Here is a 19012-nt window from a genome sequence, read left to right on the forward strand (position 1 = left end):
ATTTTTGTCATGAAATAAAACGCACACACGTCAGGCCACCTAGCGGCCACCGCAGATACAATGGTTCACAACCCGGAAATAAGCGGCGGTCGAGTTGGATGCACTTTATTTCATGCCAAAAATAATGTATTTTACAGAGTAGGTGGGGTGCTGAGGGGTTCACCACCGCGGAGAATAGACTTTCAACAGCGCAAAACGACCTTTGGTTTGGTGAGTAGTGAAACGGTTTTGTTTATTTTGACTAGTATTGAGCGCTCGGAGAGCCCGACAATCTCGAGTCCATGCGTTTCCCGAGGAGTCTGTCAGCGCTTCACCGGGAGCAATGCGGGAGGTGAAGCGCTGGACCAGAGCTAAGTCTGACCAGCCATCATCAAAGAAAGTGAAAACAGCGCCCTCTCTGTTTGGTTCCACTGCATCTGTTCTTGAGATTGAGAAATGATATTGAACTTTACAACCAAACATGAATGTTTAACATGTGATGGTGTTATTGTCACTTTGAAGATGTTTATTTATTGATATAATGTGTGTTTTCTGTACAGTGATACACAGGGATACTCAAGTCATAGGCTGTTCACAACCAGATAGAAACACTGATGCAGAGCTCATGTATGGAGTGGATGGAGAGGTGATCTGGTACGCTGACTTCAACAAAGGGGAGGGGGAGGGGCCTCAGCCTGACTTCATGGATCCAAAAATCACCGTCAGAGATGGTTATCAAGTAGCTTTGAATCTTCAGGAGGTCTGCAAAGCCAACCTGAAGGATGCTCTCTCTGCCTACAAGAACCCACCTGTGAAACTGGGTAAATACTGATTATAACTATTAATACAACAATTAATATTAATTACACTAATTATGAACATACTGTACAGTGTTTGACTTTAATTAAAACATTTAAATATAAATGATATAAAACATGTTAATGTTTAAGTGTAATTTGGTTCCATTTGTACACTCTCAGTTACAGACCTGTAAGGGTCCACATTTGGTTCCATTTGTACACTCGCGGAGTAACAGTGTGTCTTTCCGTGTGTGTGTGTGTGTGTGTGTGTGTGTGTGTGTGTGTGTGTGTGTGTGTGTGTGTGTGTGTGTGTGTGTGTGTGTGTGTGTGTGTGTGTGTGTGTGTGTGTGTGTGTGTCTACAGAAGAACCACACACCCCCATCATGTTCACCAAACATGAGGTAGAAGTGGGCGTGGCCAACGTTCTGATCTGTCATGTGATTGGCTTCTACCCTGCTCCAATCAGCATCAGCTGGACCAGGAACACCCTCAACCTGACCAATGACATCACCACCAGCGTCCCGTACCCCAACCAGGATGGAACCTTCAGCCAGTTCTCCAGACTGAAGTTCACTCCAGAGCAGGGAGACATCTACAGCTGTACGGTCAACCACCAATCACTGAGCAGCCCTCAGACCAGACTGTGGGGTAAGAACTCTGTCTTGATAGACAATGTTTATAATTAAATACTGTTTATGAATTAACTCTGTCCTCATAGACACTGTTTAATGAAATATTGTTAGACACGAGGCCGAAGGTTGCGGGAGTATTTTATAATGTCTGAGAGGCGTGGTACGCCACGAGGCGAAGCGTGGCTTATTGCTTTACTAAAACAATTACAGACATGGCAACATGAAAATCATTCAATATTGAAGAAAAAGGTACACTTCTCTGCCACCAGGAAGAGACATTTCCTTGTTTACCATGCAGCCAGATTCCAGGAACAGCCAGTGTGTGTTAGTTATAAAGTCACATAATATATTTTGCCAAAAAATAGGGAAAAAAGTGTTAGATCAATCTCATGTTAAGAACCATATTCGATCCATTTCATCCAGATTTAGCTGCTATGTGGGTGAACATCACATCGAAACCGCTAGCATAGCAACCTAAGTCAAACAGCCGAGTGTTGCCTGGAGAATAGGGGGGCACTTGTTGCCTTTAAAAGCCCCGCCCGGAGCCATTCAGTCACCATCCTATGCCAAGCCCCCAGAATGGCTTGTAAATATTGAAGCTGGAACTGCAGGCAGGGTGAAAAATACATGCACAAGCAAAAAAGCGCGTCGCTGGGGTCTGATATGGGGTTCAATGGACGTCGTTTGACTTTTGTGACGTAAGAAAAATCGGATCATTCAGATGATCTGGATTCAGCTACTTCCACATGCTTCAAAACGCCACTGAGCACTTGCATTGAAATGGATAGCTGGGGGTGGGGCTATCTGTTCTCTATTATATATACTAGCCCTGCCCCCCTGGTGTGAAGCAGACAGACTGTGATGTTGCTCTCTCTGGAACTGCCCCCTCCCCCTCACTCCATCTCTGCTTGCAGGCAGTTGGGACTGGGAGTGCGCTGCTTGTTGACGCCCATTTGTGATGTAAATCGCATCACAGGACAAAGCCGCCTACAGGCCAAAATTTGGGAAAATATTTTAAACATTTGGGGATTATGAGAAGTAGAGACACATCTGAAGGTGGAAAAGTAGATGGTCAGCAAGGCTCAGGCGTTATTGATTGATTGATGTGTCACGGTTTGATAGAGAAACAGCAAAATCTGTTGGGGCAGTGACCAAAAATGTGTTTGAAAAAATCGGCCTGATGGTGGCGCTATATGGGACCGATTCATGTTGACGGCTCTCTTGGCGCCGCCGAGGCGGACGCGTGGGTACCGGCCCCGGCTCTCCCGGTCGCTCCTAGCCCAAGTTACGGCATTTTATGTGCGCTGCAGTGGTGGGGGTCCTCCACTAGGGGTGCGACCACTTTTGCATCCATTCTGGAGCACCAGGAGTCGGTGGTCCCTGGGAATTCCCCGTGAACAGCCCCGTTAGGGTGGTCATTTTTGCACTTTTTGGTGGCAGCGGAAGGGGGTCCCTGGGGGTCCCTGGAGCTCCGGGGGTCCCTGGAGGTTGTGGAGGTTATGGATTGGCAGGCAAGGAGTGTGTGTGCAAGGTTTGTCATGGATTGGGGCAACGGTGGCGGAGATATGAGTTGGGGAAAAGTGTGACGTGACGGACAGACTGACAGACTGACTGACAGACAGACTGACTGACTGACAGACAGCCGGTGGAGGTTTTGGTAGTAACTGCGACCTGACGCAATAACAATTAGTTTGGGTAACTCAGTTACTAAATACTGTGCTAATAAACAAACAATCTTGATTATAATATCTTACGTGTGTGTGTGTGTGTGTGTGTGTGTGTGTGTGTGTGTGTGTGTGTGTGTGTGTGTGTGTGTGTGTGTGTGTGTGTGTGTGTGTGTGTGTGTTTCTCTCCAGATGTGGAGGTCCAGGTCCAGTCCAGTGTGGGTCCAGTTGTGTTCTGTGGGGCGGGGCTGACCATCGCTCTGCTGGGGGTTGCCATGGGAACCTTCTTCCTCATCAAAGGAAATCAGTGCAAATAAAACTGTTCATGACATATGAAACCGGAACCGAGGACAGGTGTTTTTGATGACTCTAACATCTTTAAAGACCGTTTTCCTCAAAATGTGTTTTTCCTCATACTTGGGTACAAAAATCTCCACTTCAGTTGCACCCACATACACCAAACCTTCCAGTTTTATTCTCATCGATATCCTGATTTACAGAAGGGTTTGTGGATATATCATTCATAGCCTGATTTACATCACATTTTATGCCTGTTGACACTTATGGAGTGATAAAAAGAGATCTAAAATGCCCTCTGTAATTTGTGTTGTCTCTAATATGTCAAGAAAAGGAGACAATAGTTTTGAACCTGGCATTATCCAATCTTCAGATTTATGTACCTGAAAACGTGAAAAGTATGAACATTGGGCATTATTAGCGCATGTGATGCATCATTTGTATATCTAAACATATAATTTCAGAAAAACTAAAATTCTTAGTCTTGATGTAAGTGATCAACTGGAAAAGTTTCATTGTGGTAGCTATTGTTATTTTTTTTACCCTATTCACCTGTAGTGTCTTGCCTTAAAGTCTTAGATCCTCTCTATTTAAAAAAATAATCTCCTATAAATAAAGTGCTTTGCACAATTTACAAATGATCCCGGTGTCTGTTTTCTATACACAGGATAAGCAATGTATTTTATATGTGTGAACCTCACGTACGCAGCTGTAAAATAAATATCACAGCAGTCAGGGTTGGACGAGTACGACTTTATTTACCATAAGGATGAACTGTAGCTGACACATTCCAGAACATCGATACAATATCTTTCATTTGTCACCGTTGCCCCCCCCCCCCCCCAAGTTGAGGTTTAAACCTAATAAAGGTTTAAACCTCAACCAATTAGATGATTTCTTTAAACAAAAAAAAGACACAGAGAAAAACTAAATCCTTGTTAAAAAATCAATTCTGTTTATTTGCTATGGACTATTTTCACCTTACCGCTGTTTGCCAAAGTATGGTTGGTAATTCACCCTGGAATGATTACAAAAACATGTGCATGGTTGATTCACACATGATTAAAAACACAGACATCCTCTGTAATTTTTACAAAACACCACCAGGTAATAGGCCTACTAATCCAGAGTCAGTAGAAGAGGTAATAGTAATCCACAGTGAATTGAGTACCGAAGTCTGAATTAACCAGGGTGAGATGCCATGGGCTCGCATGGGCTCGGCGAACCCACACTTATTTTGCTGCACGCACACGCGCCTCATTTGCACACACTAATTAACAATAAAAACAGTGTGCGTGCATGACTTCATGAATTTAGAGGACCCACACTTCTAGAATCAATATCACACCACTGGAATTAATGTACGCATCCTACCTGGGTCATGTTTTCCCCCCATTCTGAATTCCCATGGAGCATCACTCTGGATGGCTTGGTTCTAGGCGTAACATAATTGTTATAAATATTTGTGTAAAAGTCTATGGGGAAAAGGAATGGGAGATTTTTAATGGGACCAGTAAACCACTTCCACTGTGATGCTCTATAGACTTGTTTAAATATTGTGACATCTGGGCTTTAGTATTCCAAACCCTTTGTATTGCATATTGAAGCACTGGAATTTGGGTAATCCATTTTTCAATGTAACACAACCAAAACACGCAATTTGTTTTGTTTCACACAGCATCCCTGGCCTGTACACACAGAGATACACAGGAACAACCACAAATGTCACAACAAGTTTTAGCGTGGGGATAAGATTTTCTATCTGCATCATATTGATGAGATATGATTATATTTCCAAATAGTAGCCAGGCGATCAATCTGCATGGACCCTGGGTGTTTAAAAGAACAAGCCACCGAAGGCAGCTATTTGGAACAGGCTTTTATTTATTTCTGCACCGAACATTAAGCCCCTATCAGAGTCGGTACCGCGGTGAAGAGCTATCCACCGCGTTGTAGTCTTTTTGAGTCATAAAACTACAACGTTACGTCATTCCTCGCGGTGCTTTCCACCGCGACACATCTCTCTGTTTTTACTTTCAGACAGATAGGCTCTTCACCCCGTTCACTGATTGGTCGATCTAGACCAGTCAGTCACGGTGAATAGGACTTCACCGTGACTGACTATGATGGCCTTCACTTATTTTCTGACTTGAGGTGGAAAGCTTTCCACCTAAATTTGCGGTGGATAGCTCTTCACCTTGGACTCTGATAGAGGCTTTACAGTTCCTGTCCAACACGTTTTTTTTTTCTTCTTTTTTTCCCCCCAAGATGCAATATAAACATCTCTCTCTCTCTCTCTCTCTCTCTCTCTCTCTCTCTCTCATCTCTCTCTCTCTCTCTCTCTCTCTCTCTCCCCCCCCCCCCTCTCTCTCACTCTCTCTCTCTCTCCCTCTCTCTCTCTCTCTCTCTCTCTCCCTCTCTCTCTCTCTCTCTCTCTCTCTCTCTCTCATTAACTACTGCATCCCTCATTTCTAAGGATTGAGAAATGGGGGTTATTTCAGAGTTATGATCAGGTATCACAGAGGTGTCACTTTTGCGAGGTGAATTTGCTGGTTTAATTTGCTGTAGTTTTGGTTTGATGTCTGCCTGGTAACTAGTGATGAGAGTGAATGACGTTTTTTCATTGGTTGTAGAGATAGCGACTGTTGTTGAAGTGTTAGTGTTCATTTCCTCATCAGAACGTCAACACTTCAACTAAACTCTGAAACATCTCAACTCATCAACACTTCAACTAAACTCTGAAACATCTCAACTCATCAACACTTCAACTAAACTCTGAAACATCTCAACTCATCAACACTTCAACTAAACTCTGAAACATCTCAACTCATCAACACTTCAACTAAACTCTGAAACATCTCAACTCATCATGACTTCATCTCATCTCTGGCTCTGTGTTTCACTGAGCTTCTGTCTCTATGGAGCAGGTAAACTTTATTTAATTACTGAACTCACTGTGTTGACATTATGATATATAACTATGATGTTTAGACAGACAGACATACAGGCAGGCAGACAGGCAGGCAGGCAGGCAGACAGGCAGGCAGGCAGGCAGGCAGGCAGACAGACAGACAGACAGACAGACAGACAGACAGACAGACAGACAGACAGACAGACAGACATATATTTCTGTGGGTATATGCAGTACAGGTAAGAGTAGATGGACAGCTGAGACTAAAGATGAAAAATATGATAATGTAAGGATAAAAATAGGAATTGCATTTTTACAAGTTTAAAGTGGGATGTAAACATCTACACTCAGATTGATGATATTTATAATTTTCTATTTTCAGATGGATATCTATTCTATATAATGACAGACTGTGTGTTCAACTCCACTGAGCTGAATGACATCCAGTACATACAGTCACAGCATTTCAATGGAGATGAGATGTTCAGGTTTGACAGCAGGGTGGGGGTGTGGGTGGGTTACACTGAGCATGGTGTGAAGAATGCAGAGCGCTTCAATAAAGATGCTACATTCATGAGAGTGATAAGATCACGGGCAGAGGTCTACTGCAAACCCCACGCTGAGTCAGACTACAACTCTGTTCTGGAGAAGAGAGGTGAGATGATCATCACCTCATATTAACTACAACATTAAATAATAATTAATCATTATTAATGATGTTAACTTTAATCTAATGACTTAAGACCAGGTCATGTGACATGTTCACCAACTACACTGAAAGTCAAAAGTTCACCAGTGCATATACCACTCCATACAAATGTTTTGTGTTGTAGTATTTAAACACACGCACATGCACACATGCATACCTGCACGCACGCACGCACGCACGCACGCACGCACGCACGCACGCACGCACGCACACACACACACACACACACCTTTCTGTGAGATCTACCAGTAAGACTCCCTAATCGGGAGATATGCGACCGTCAGGTCGCAGCGTGATTTTAGGGCAAAATGTGTAGGAGCAGTGTCCAAAAATGTATTTGAAAAAATTGGCCAGATGGTGGCGCTATATGGGACAGATCCATGTTGATGACATGAGACATACTGTGAACCGATTTGCATGATTTTAGGGCATAATCTGTATGGGACAGATTCATGTTGACGGCTCTCTTGGCGCCGCCGAGGCGGACGCGTGGGTACCGGCCCCGGCTCTCCCGGTCGCTCCTAGCCCAAGTTACAGCATTTTATGTGCGCTGCAGTGGCGGGGGTCCTCCACTAGGGGCATCCATGCTGGAGCACCAGGAGTCGGTGGTCCCTGGGAATTCCCAGTGAACAGCCCCGTTTGGGTGGTCATTTTTGCACTTTTTGGTGGTGGCAGAAGGGGGTCCCTGGGGGTCCCTGGAGCTCCGGGGGTCCCTGGTGGGGTGGAGGTTGTGAATTGGCAGGCAAGGAGTGTGTGTGCAAAAGTTTGGCAATGGTGGCGGAGATATGAGTTGGGGAAAAGTGTGACACGACGGACAGACTGACAGACTGACAGACTGAGAGACAGCCGGTGGAGGTTTTGGTAGTAAATATGACCTGACGGTTGCAATAAAACATTATTAAAGATCAGTTATCATTTAGTAGTTCAAACCTTCACCATAAGAACTTTGTTCTGACGTCTTATGGTAGCATGTTATAGGCACCTTATATGATATTGATTGGTTGATTGATTGATTGATTGATTGATTGATTGATTGATTTATTGATTGATTGATTGATTGATTGATTGATTGATTGATTGATTGATTGATTGAATAATTGTATTACTATGTGTGATTCCAGTGGAGCCCTCTGTGAGACTGAGCTCAGCCCTGCCCTACTCCAGCAGACACAGCCACATGCTGGTGTGCAGCTCCTATGACTTCTACCCTAAAGCCATCCTGGTCACCTGGCTGAGAGACGGAGAAGAGACCACCTCTGGGGTGTCCGACACCGAGACCGCTGATGGAGACTGGTACTACCAGTACCACTCCTACCTGGAGTACACACCCAGGTACACACCTAATAGACACCTACACATAGAAATACACACCTCTACTGGTACTACCAGTACCACTCCTACCTGGAGTACACACCCAGGTACACACCTAATAGACACCTATACATAGAAATACACACCTCTACTGGTACTACCAGTACCACTCCTACCTGGAGTACACACCCAGGTACACACCTAATAGACACCTACACATAGAAATACACACCTCTACTGGTACTACCAGTACCACTCCTACCTGGAGTACACACCCAGGTACACACCTAATAGACACCTACACATAGAAATACACACCTCTACTGGTACTACCAGTACCACTCCTACCTGGAGTACACACCCAGGTACACACCTAATAATAATAATAATAATAATAATAATAATAAAACTTTATTTGTATAGCACCTTTCATGACATGAAATGCAGCTCAAAGTGCTTTACAGAGCATAAAATGAAGCACACGTGCTTAACAGAGAAAAAGTAAAATAGAAATAAAAAATACATAAAAAAGAGATAAGTAAAATGATTACAATAAAGCAAGAAAAAATAAAAGCATAGAACATTGAAGAACAATTTCAGAGCCGTGCGGACGTCAATAGCAGCATAGGGATTAAAAAATTTAGCTAAAAGCAAGAGTAAAGAAATAGGTCTTGAGCTGTGCTTTAAAGCTATCCACCGAGGCTGCCTGTCTTAGGTGTAGTGGTAGTTTATTCCAAGCTGTCGGTCCATAGAAGCAGAAAGCTGCTTCACCATATTTTTTATATGTCATTGTTGGCACCTCAAGTAGGTCTGCACTAGAGGACCTGAGTGGGCGGGTTGGAACATATCTATGCAGGCAGTTATAGAGGTACGAAGGTGCCAGACCATTTAGAGCTTTATAAACAAGTAAAAGAATTTTAAAATCAATCCTAAAAACAACCGGGAGCCAGTGTAGCGACGCTAAAACTGGAGTAATATGTTCTCTTATCTTAGTTTTTGTTAAAACTCTGGCTGCTGCATTTTGAACAAGTTGTAATCTGTCAGTTGTTTTCTTTGGCAGACCAGAGAGAAGTGCGTTGCAGTAATCAAGCCGAGAGAAAACAAAAGCGTGGATCAGCGTTTTTGCATCGTTCAGCGACAGATAGGCTCTAATTCGCGCAATATTTCTAAGGTGAAAGAAGGCAATCTTCGTGACATGATTAATGTGTGTATTAAAATTTAATTCAGCATCAATGATCACCCCCAGGTTCTTAACAGAGGTGTTATTTTCTTTAGCCAGGTTACCAAGTCTATTTATTATTGATTCTCTCTGGGCAGTAGAACCTATTATGAGAACTTCTGTCTTGTCCTCATTTAGCTTGAGAAAGTTCTCACTCATCCAGCATTTTATGCTGGACACGCACGTCAGCAATGGGTCTAGAGCACAGGGGTCGTCCGTAGCCACCGAAAGGTACAACTGGGTGTCATCAGCATAGAAATGGAAATTCACACCGTGAGCGGAAATAAGTTCTCCCAGCGGCAGTATATAGAGGGAGAATAATAAAGGACCAAGAATCGAGCCCTGTGGAATACCAGAGCAGATGTTGTGTTTGTTTGACTCGAAGTCAGCTAGATTAACAGAGTAGCTTCTGCCTGTCAGATAAGAGCAAAACCAGGACAGAGCTGTACCTGACAGTCCTACCCAGTGTTCGAGACGTTGTATTAGAATTGTATGGTCAATTGTGTCAAAAGCCGCCGATTGGTCCAGCAGTAGGAGAACGGACACATCTTTGTTATCAGCAGCCACCCTAAGATCATTAATAACTTTTAAAAGTGCAGTTTCTGTGCTGTGTCCTTTCCTGAAGCCGGATTGGAATTTGTTGTGCACCTTATTGTTCTGCAGAAACACATCCAATTGATGAAAGATAATTTTTTCTAGGACCTTGCCCAGAAAAGGCAAATTAGAGATGGGTCGATAATTATCCAGCACGGACGGGTCAAGGTTGGGTTTTTTGAGTAAGGGTTTAACTACAGCCGTTTTCAGTGAGTCTGGAAAGACACCTGATTGTATAGAGCTGTTTACTATTTTTAGGATATCTTCAATAACACAGTCTACAACCTCTTTAAGAAACGGCGTGGGTATTGCATCCAGCGAGCAAGAAGACGATGTCATTTGCGATATGGTTTTACGAAGTTCCTCTTCATCAATTGCACAAAATGATACTAGGCTCCCCCTAGATTTATCGATGCTTTTACACATGGCACCATTAACCGCATTTGCATTTGTGACAGTATTATTCGTAATACCAGCTCGAATGTTAACAATTTTGTTGTCAAAGAAGGATGCAAACTCATTACACTTTGCTTTAGAGGCAGGGAGTGACTGCTTGTAGGACTGGGGGGGGTTTAAAAGGCGTTCAATGGTAGAGAATAAGACCCTAGCATTGTTCTAATAGACACCTACACATAGAAATACACACCTCTACTGGTACTACCAGTACCACTCCTACCTGGAGTACACACCCAGGTACACACCTAATAGACACCTACACATAGAAATACACACCTCTACTGGTACTACCAGTACCACTCCTACCTGGAGTACACACCCAGGTACACACCTAATAGACACCTACACATAGAAATACACACCTCTACTGGTACTACCAGTACCACTCCTACCTGGAGTACACACCCAGGTACACACCTAATAGACATCTACACATAGAAATACACACCTCTACTGGTACTACCAGTACCACTCCTACCTGGAGTACACACACAGGTACACACCTAATAGACATCTACACATAGAAATACACACCTCTACTGGTACTACCAGTACCACTCCTACCTGGAGTACACACACAGGTACACACCTACAGTAACAGTCACCTACACATAGAAATACACACCTCTACTGGTACTACCAGTACCACTCCTACCTGGAGTACACTCCTAATAGACACCTACACATAGAAATACACACCTAATAGACACCTACAAATTGAAATACACACCTAATAGACACCTACAAATTGAAATACACACCTAATACACACCTACACATAGAAATACACACCTATAGTGATGATGATATGTGTGTGTATGCTTGCACGCGCGTGTGTGTGTGTGTGTGTGTGTGTGTGCGTGTGTGCGTGCGTGCGTGCGTGTGTGTGTGTGTGTGTGTGTGTGTGTGTGTGTGTGTGCTACAGATCAGGAGAGAGCATCTCATGCATGGTGGAACATCCCAGCCTGACTGAACCTAAAATACTGCACTGGGGTGAGTTACGTTTACAGTTTACAGTTTAGGCATTTAGCAGACGCTTTTAATCCAAAGCGACTTACAATAAGCAGATAAAACATCACTATGATAAACAAGATAATATGTCAGTAAATCAACAGCAATATAACAAATGCAAATGAATATCTAGAAAACAATATAATCAGTCAAGAAAAAAAGGTTCTAAAAAACCTAAAAACAAATGCTAACTAGCTTCATGTATATAAAGTCTGGCTGAGCAGTTGTTAACGAGAAATACAATCCCGACAGGTTGATAACCTCTGAGGTGAAGCCGAGGGGGTTATCCTGCAGGGATTTCTAAAAACATCATGCAGTGTACATTTTTTAAAACATTCTTGAGAGCAACGTTTAGTTCTAAATGACACTGTGTGTTTGTTTACATGGCTCTTGTGTTGGATACGGCACAGAATTCAAGCAGTGCAGCCTTTGATTAGGCATCGGTCTGTTATAGAGCGGAGCGGTCTGTTATCAAGAAATAACAGACCGCTGATTTCAACAATTCAGTGAATCAAGAAATGTAATAATCTACAGTAATATATTAATTACCTACCATAATTTATACTCTAATCTACTGTAATATATCACTATAATCTACTCTATTCTATATTGTAATATATAAATATAATCTATATTGTAATTTATATTGTAATCTACAAACTTTCCATTACATACATGATACATGGACAAACTGTCCGTTACATACATCAGTGTTTCTCAAATGGAGGTACTGCAGGGGGTACTCAAGAAAATTCCCCCCAAAAATACATGATATTATTCAGTTAAATAATTAAAAAACATTGAATTAGGAGGGGGAAAAACATTTACTGTTATGTTTAATGATGACACATGGAGAAATTGGTGTGAGCCTTATTGTTGCTACCCCAAATTATGCAGGCACCTGGGATGTGCTTGAAAGTTTTATAGGCTAGTTATTGACATGAAAACTGGACTGAAATGTTTTGACCACGGTGTTGAAAATAGATCTGCTCAGTGCTCAGGAGGCACCGTTTGAAACTCTTTCACTCCATTTATTATGTGTGTTTATATTCATGAAATGGGGCATCATACAGGCCTACCACTATTTATGGTTTTAATTGCAGTTTCATGGGCAAAATGTTGTTGTCAGGGTAAAGACATGGACAAACTGTCCAGTACATACATGATGCATGGAAAACAAACTACATCATAAGGAGCATTATGATCCTTGCACAGGTGTCTTTGTGTCACTTTCTGAGACACGTGCACACACGTGCACGTGCACATGACATCTAAAATCTACAGACCATGCAGTCTGTCAACTCATCAGATCCATCCATCTCCAATCTGTCAACTCAGGGACGTGCAGACAATGTTAGAGATGCAGGGGCTGACATTTCTATAAGGGCCTTTTAGTGAAAATATCAAAAATAGCAGACCTCCAAGCTCACAACATGTTGCGCTGCGACACGTTGTGAGCTTGGAGGTCTGCTATTTCCGGTGCTTGATACCACACTGAACCAAGCATAATCAAGTGAATACTGGAGATGTGGCATAACAGCATGGATTACACAGAGCGGGCAACTTAAGATGCTGCATTCAAGTTGAGGAGAGTTTGGACAAGGCAATTCTCTTGAATGCTGCCTTCAGGTATGGCATGGAAAGAGGGCATTTGCATTTCTTTCACCCTATAGTAAAATCTACATTCATGGTCTGGAGAGGACACTTTACAGACGGCTAAAAGGGCCTGTTGCTGTGGAGGGAAAATCGCGCTCTTTCGAACGCCCATCATTTCGACTGGAGGGTTAGTGACTCACTCCACGGAGGTTAAGGTTAGGGTGAGGGTTAGAGTCGGGTGTCGAAAAGATGACATGTAGTAATAGCGACACGCTCCCGCTGTGGAAACCAGTGCTGATGGGAAGTGAAAGCTGAACACCGTGTTCAGCTTTCACTTCCCAGCACAAGCCTGCGTCGTCAGCACAAAATGAAAAGAAAAAAACGGACAGCAGAAACCTCTTATCTCCATATTTATTTGTATTTATGAATTAACCCTGTCTTGATCTGCAGCCTCACACAGATCACATGACATCTAAAATCTACAGACCATGCAGTCTGTCAACTCATCAGATCCATCTATCTCCAATCTGTCAACCTAGGGCCGCGCGGAGAATGTTAGAGATGCAGGGGCTGACATTTCTAAAAGGGCCTTTTAGTTAAAATATCAAAAATAGCAGACCTCCAAGCTCAGGTGTGAGCTTGGAAGTCAGCTATTTTCGGTGCTTGATACCACACTGAACCAATAATCCATAATCAAGTGAATACTGGAGATGTGGCATAACAGCATGGATTACACAGAGCGGGCAACTTAAGATGCTGCATTCAAGTTGAGGAGAGTTTGGACAAGGCAATTCTCTTGAATGCTGCCTTCAGGTATGGCATGGAAAGAGGGCATTTGCATTTCTTTCACCCTAGAGTAAAATCTACATTCATGGTCTGGAGAGGGCACTTTTTACAGAAGGATAAAAGGGCAGGGGCTCAATTCCCCTTTGTCTATGTGTGCGTGTGCCTGTTGCTGAGTCGTCATGGAAACCAGTGCTGATGGGAAGTGAAAGCTGAACACGGTCACAGACGCCTTGCACAATCCTGCGTCGTCAGCACAAAAAATTAATCTGACAGCAGAAACCTCTTATCTTCATATTTATTTATATTTTTTTATTAATTAACCCGTTCTTGATCACACTGCAGCCTCACACACACATAACCATCAAAAGCAGCAGATCAACAAGCGTTATGAGCTTGTAGATCTGTTACTTTTGAAACTTTTGAATTTGAATCCTGAACAGTAACAGTTTGGGACATATGAGGTTTCATCATTCTAAATATGATCTGTTCTCATCCCTCACCAGTACAGCACTGTGATCAATGTACGCTTGGTTTAACTGTGCTTCATTAATAAAAAATCACACCTGTGTGAACTGAGCGGTGGTTTACCCACCAAGTTCAGGCCGCTGAACTCTAGACTTTTTTAAAAAAAAAAAGTTTTTTGAAAAAAAGAAAAAGTTTTTGAAAAAAAAGGTTTTTTGAAAAAAAAAAGGAGGTTTTGAAAAAACTCGGGCGTGCTCAAACAACAGTAATAACTGCGTATTACCTTACTGTACTTTACTGTGCTGTATACTGTACCTAACTGTACTGTATACTGTACTCTACTGTACCTAACTGTACTGTACTGTACATATTCTGTGTTCTGTCACCTCCCCCCCCCCCCAGGCTAGTCTCAACAGCACCCTCTTACCCACCAACCCCTCCCCCCTTCCCCCCTGTGTGTGTGTGTGTGTGTGTGTGTGTGTGTGTGTGTGTGTGTGTGTGTGTGTGTGTGTGTGTGTGTGTGTGTGTGTGTGTGTGTGTGTGTGTGTGTGTGTGTGTGTGCGCGCGTGTGCGTGTGTGTGTGTGCCTGGCCTGGCCTGGCCTGAAAACAGCGCCCCTCCCTTAACATGTGTGGTCATAAAAGGTACTACACCACAGGCTTGAGGCTACATACAGACCCACCCACCCACATACATACATACATACAAACATACATACATACCTACACACACGGCCACGCTATGGAGACGGTGTGACCACCGCTCAAAAGTGTTTTGATATGATTTGATTTGTCAGAAGTTACTATGAAAAGCTCCACCGGCTGTCTGTCTGTCTGTCTGTCACGTCACGTCACGTCACGTCACGTCAGGTCAGGTCAGGTCAGGTCAGGTCAGGTCAGGTCAGGTCAGGTCACGTCACATCACATCACGGTCACTTTTGGGCCCTACTCTTATCTCTGGCACCGTTGGCCCTATCCATGCCAAACTTTGCCACAACCTCCAGCCCTGATTTCTCACATGCCCCTCTTCTAGCGCCACCATCTCTTTGTTCCTTACTGTCCCCCCGACTCCGTCGAGGCAGCACGGCTGTTCACCCCAGAGTCAGGATCTGCCTGACGTTTCCTCCTCCTTAAGAGGGGGTTTTTCGTTACCATTGTCGCAAATTGCTTGCTCAGGGTGGGGGCCTCAGACCTGTGAGGTATCCGCTCGGGTTCTCTCGAGGGGGTACCTCACGGGTACAGGTTCTGCTCGGGTTCTCGCTCTCCTCGCCTCCACCCCCCTCCCCTTACCTCCCCCCCTTTCTCTCTCGATTAGTAATAACATGGTTATTGTCTTGTCAGATTCTTCCATGTCAGAGGCAGACAGAACCAAGATGGCGGTGGGAGCTTCTGGTGTGGTTCTGGGCGTGGTGTTGGGTCTGTGTGGACTCATCTACTACCACAGGAAGAAACAAGGTGATTAACATTCATTAATTAATCTACTACCACAGGAAGAAACAAGGTGATTAACATTCATTAATTAATCTACTACCACAGGAAGAAACAAGGTGATTAACATGATTCATTAAAATGAATTAATTCATGTCTGATCAACATTCAAACACTACATAATGATGTGTGAGAAACTGATCACATGACACATGAGGAAGTGATCACTGATCAGTGGTCACATGGGGAAGTGATCACTGATCAGTGGTCACATGGGGAAGTGATCGCTGATCAGTGGTCACATGGGGAGGGAGAGAGTTTTTTGCAGGTCGTTCAGTCCGAGTGTATCAAAAAGGAAAATGGGTTATGGCAGCAGAAGCTTGTGATTGGCTGTTAACCTGGTGAAATGCTAACCTGCCGACGCTGGTGAAGCTAATGGGGAATGTTAAACTGGTCAGATCAACGGTGCTGAACCCAGTTGCTGAACCCAGTTGCTTTTTTTTGATACACTCGGATTGAAAGACCTGCAAGAATCACTCTCCCCACATGGGGAAGTGATCAGTGATCACATGACAGGAACGGACAACCACAGAAAAGCAAAAAGGAACATTGTTAGAGAGCCGGGATGACTGGAAACGACGATGGAAGGCTCGTCTGAGGACGACCTAGAGAGCAGGGGTTCCCAAACTTTCTTGTCTCAGGGCACCCCATGAATATTTTTTTAATCCGAGGCACCCCTACATTATCATTTTCACTCCCAGCACCTTATATTTATAGCATATCGTCGTTGTCGGGTGGAAACCCTGTATGTCCAAAACCGTTCGTTTTGTATTAATCATCTATACAATGTACTAAACTAGTGAAAACAGCAGATCTACAAGCACACAAAGATTCACTATTTGTGACATTAACCAGTAGATTTAGTAGATTCACTAGTAATCCAGAACAAATAGTGTAACAGTGTAATTGACCAAATCAAAAGTGTGTTTCATACCACTGCTTCTCAAAGTGTGTGTGTGTGTGTGTGTGTGTGTGTGTGTGTGTGTGTGTGTGTGTGTGTGTGTGTGTGTGTGTGTGTGTGTGTGTGTGTGTGTGTGTGTGTGTGTGTTCTATCAGGTCATGCTCCGGTGCCGACAGACCTGACTGACGATCTGTAGACTCCTCCCACATCCTGAGACTCCTCCCACACGTCCAGGTTCACTTCCTCTTCCTGTTCGACACAAACACACCACAACTAACAGACACTCATTACTAGTACACACATTAAACTACACACCTTTATGTAACTGATACAACTAGACACTCATTACTATAAACACGTTAAACTACCTTTACAATTGAAAAAATATAATAATATTGTTTAAAAACTAAAATGAAGGTTAGGGTTAGGGTCAGGTTTTCTGTGGTTTCAGCTATTTTATTAAAATTTTAACTGGTTTAATTTTCACACTTTTAATACAAAACATTTTGGTTCATAGTGTTAACAATTTAAATCTAGACTGGTTTAATTTTCACACGGTTAATAAAACTCATTCTTATTGGTTCACAGTGGTGTCAGTTCAGCAAACGATTAAGGTATGGCAGCATGACTTAATTTGTGCGCTTGCAAGACACCAGTCATGCTACCATACCGGCAACAGACACTTATATTAAGATAATATGTTTTTCCCACCCTGTAGCCAAGGTAGGGCAGCTGCCACATCTTGCTATACCCAATTGACGCCTCTGTAGGTTCATTGTGTTCACACAGAACAATGATTGGTTCTAACTTCTAACTTGATGTTTGTGTTTTCAGCATCACTGCCCCCTGCTGGAGAGAGGAGGAAATACACGTCTGTCCAACCAGCTTTTAAGTTATGTTAATTAAAGGAGTAGTTCACTCCCAAAAAGACACATGCATTACTCACCTCATGGAAACTTCACGGATTCATGGAAATTATTATTTTTTGTCACATTCCTAAGGTAGTAATTTGAGTTGACCCTTTTGGGAACACAGCAGGCTCTTTGTGTCTCCATAGGGAACAAATCAGACTCTTTGTGTCTCCATAGGGAACACAGCAAGCTCTTTGTGTCTCCATAGGGAACACAGCAAGCTCTTTGTGTCTCCATAGGGAACAAAGCAAGCTCTTTGTGTCTCCATAGGGAACACAGCAAGCTCTTTGTGTCTCCATAGGGAACACAGCAAGCTCTTTGTGTCTCCATAGGGAACAAAGCAGGCTCTTTGTGTCTCCATAGGGAACACAGCAGGCTCTTTGTGTCTCCATAGGGAAAAAAGCAGGCTCTTTGTGTCTCCATAGGGAACACAGCAGGCTCTTTGTGTCTCCATAGGGAACAAAGCAGGCTCTTTGTGTCTCCATAGGGAACAAAGCAGGCTCTTTGTGTCTCCATAGGGAACAAAGCAGGCTCTTTGTGTCTCCATAGGGAACAAAGCAGACTATTTGTGTCTCCATAGGGAACAAAGCAGGCTCTTTGTGTCTCCATAGGGAACAAAGCAGGCTCTTTGTGTCTCCATAGGGAACACAGCAGGCTCTTTGTGTCTCCATAGGGAACAAAGCAGGCTCTTTGTGTCTCCATAGGGAACCACTGCTGACCATCACATTATTGGCTTAGGTATAAAAAAATATCCATGAATTCAAGTCTGCATGGTGTGAGTGATCAATAGAAAAAAGAAAAAGTTATTTTTGGGGGTGAACTATCCCTTTAATCCTCTTCAAACCTTTTCGACCATGGACGTGTGTCTTTAAGAAAGGTTAACTGGCTAGCCAAGATGAAAATGTATTCATATAGTGTAATTTAAACAAAAAGTTAACTGGATATCCAAGATTAAAATGAATTCATATAGTGTCATTTAAACAAAAAGTTAACTGGCTACCCAAGATTAAAAGTAATTCATATAGTATCATTTAAACAAAAAGTTAATTGGGTACCCAAGATTAAAGGTAATTCATGTAGTGTCATTTAAACAAAAAGTTAATTGGGTACCCACGATTAAAGGTAATCCCTGGGGTGCTCGGGTGGAGCAGTGATAAAGTCCCTGCTCACCACCACAGAGGTTGTGGGTTTGAACCCGTCGTGGTGAATTATTCTGCATTTCAGCCACAGAACCACCATTTGATGACATTTAGCTTTTCAGACCAAAAACTTAGAATTGTAGAATTG

The 19012-nt window shown here is 43.1% G+C and overlaps 1 protein-coding gene and 1 long non-coding RNA gene across 2 annotated transcripts; both read left to right on the plus strand.

Annotated features, from left to right (window-relative positions):
• Window positions 1-603: 603 nt before the first annotated feature.
• LOC308282437 (H-2 class II histocompatibility antigen, A-K alpha chain-like) lies at window positions 604-3392 on the plus strand (the record flags this gene model as incomplete). Its single annotated transcript, XM_080722782.1, has 3 exons — window positions 604-800; window positions 1143-1427; window positions 3268-3392. The coding sequence occupies exons 1-3, from the start codon at window positions 605-607 to the stop codon at window positions 3390-3392; spliced, it is 606 nt and encodes a 201-aa protein (XP_080578908.1). The 5' UTR covers window position 604.
• Window positions 3393-15765: 12373 nt separating this feature from the next.
• LOC308281805 lies at window positions 15766-17779 on the plus strand. Its single transcript, XR_013961871.1, has 3 exons — window positions 15766-15880; window positions 16970-17048; window positions 17649-17779. It is a non-coding gene; the product is annotated as an uncharacterized lncRNA (long non-coding RNA).
• The last annotated feature ends 1233 nt before the right edge of the window (window positions 17780-19012 follow it).

Source organism: Nannobrachium achirus (genome assembly GCF_963921795.1).
Source record: "Nannobrachium achirus genome assembly, chromosome: 3".
NCBI lineage: Eukaryota > Metazoa > Chordata > Actinopteri > Myctophiformes > Myctophidae > Nannobrachium > Nannobrachium achirus.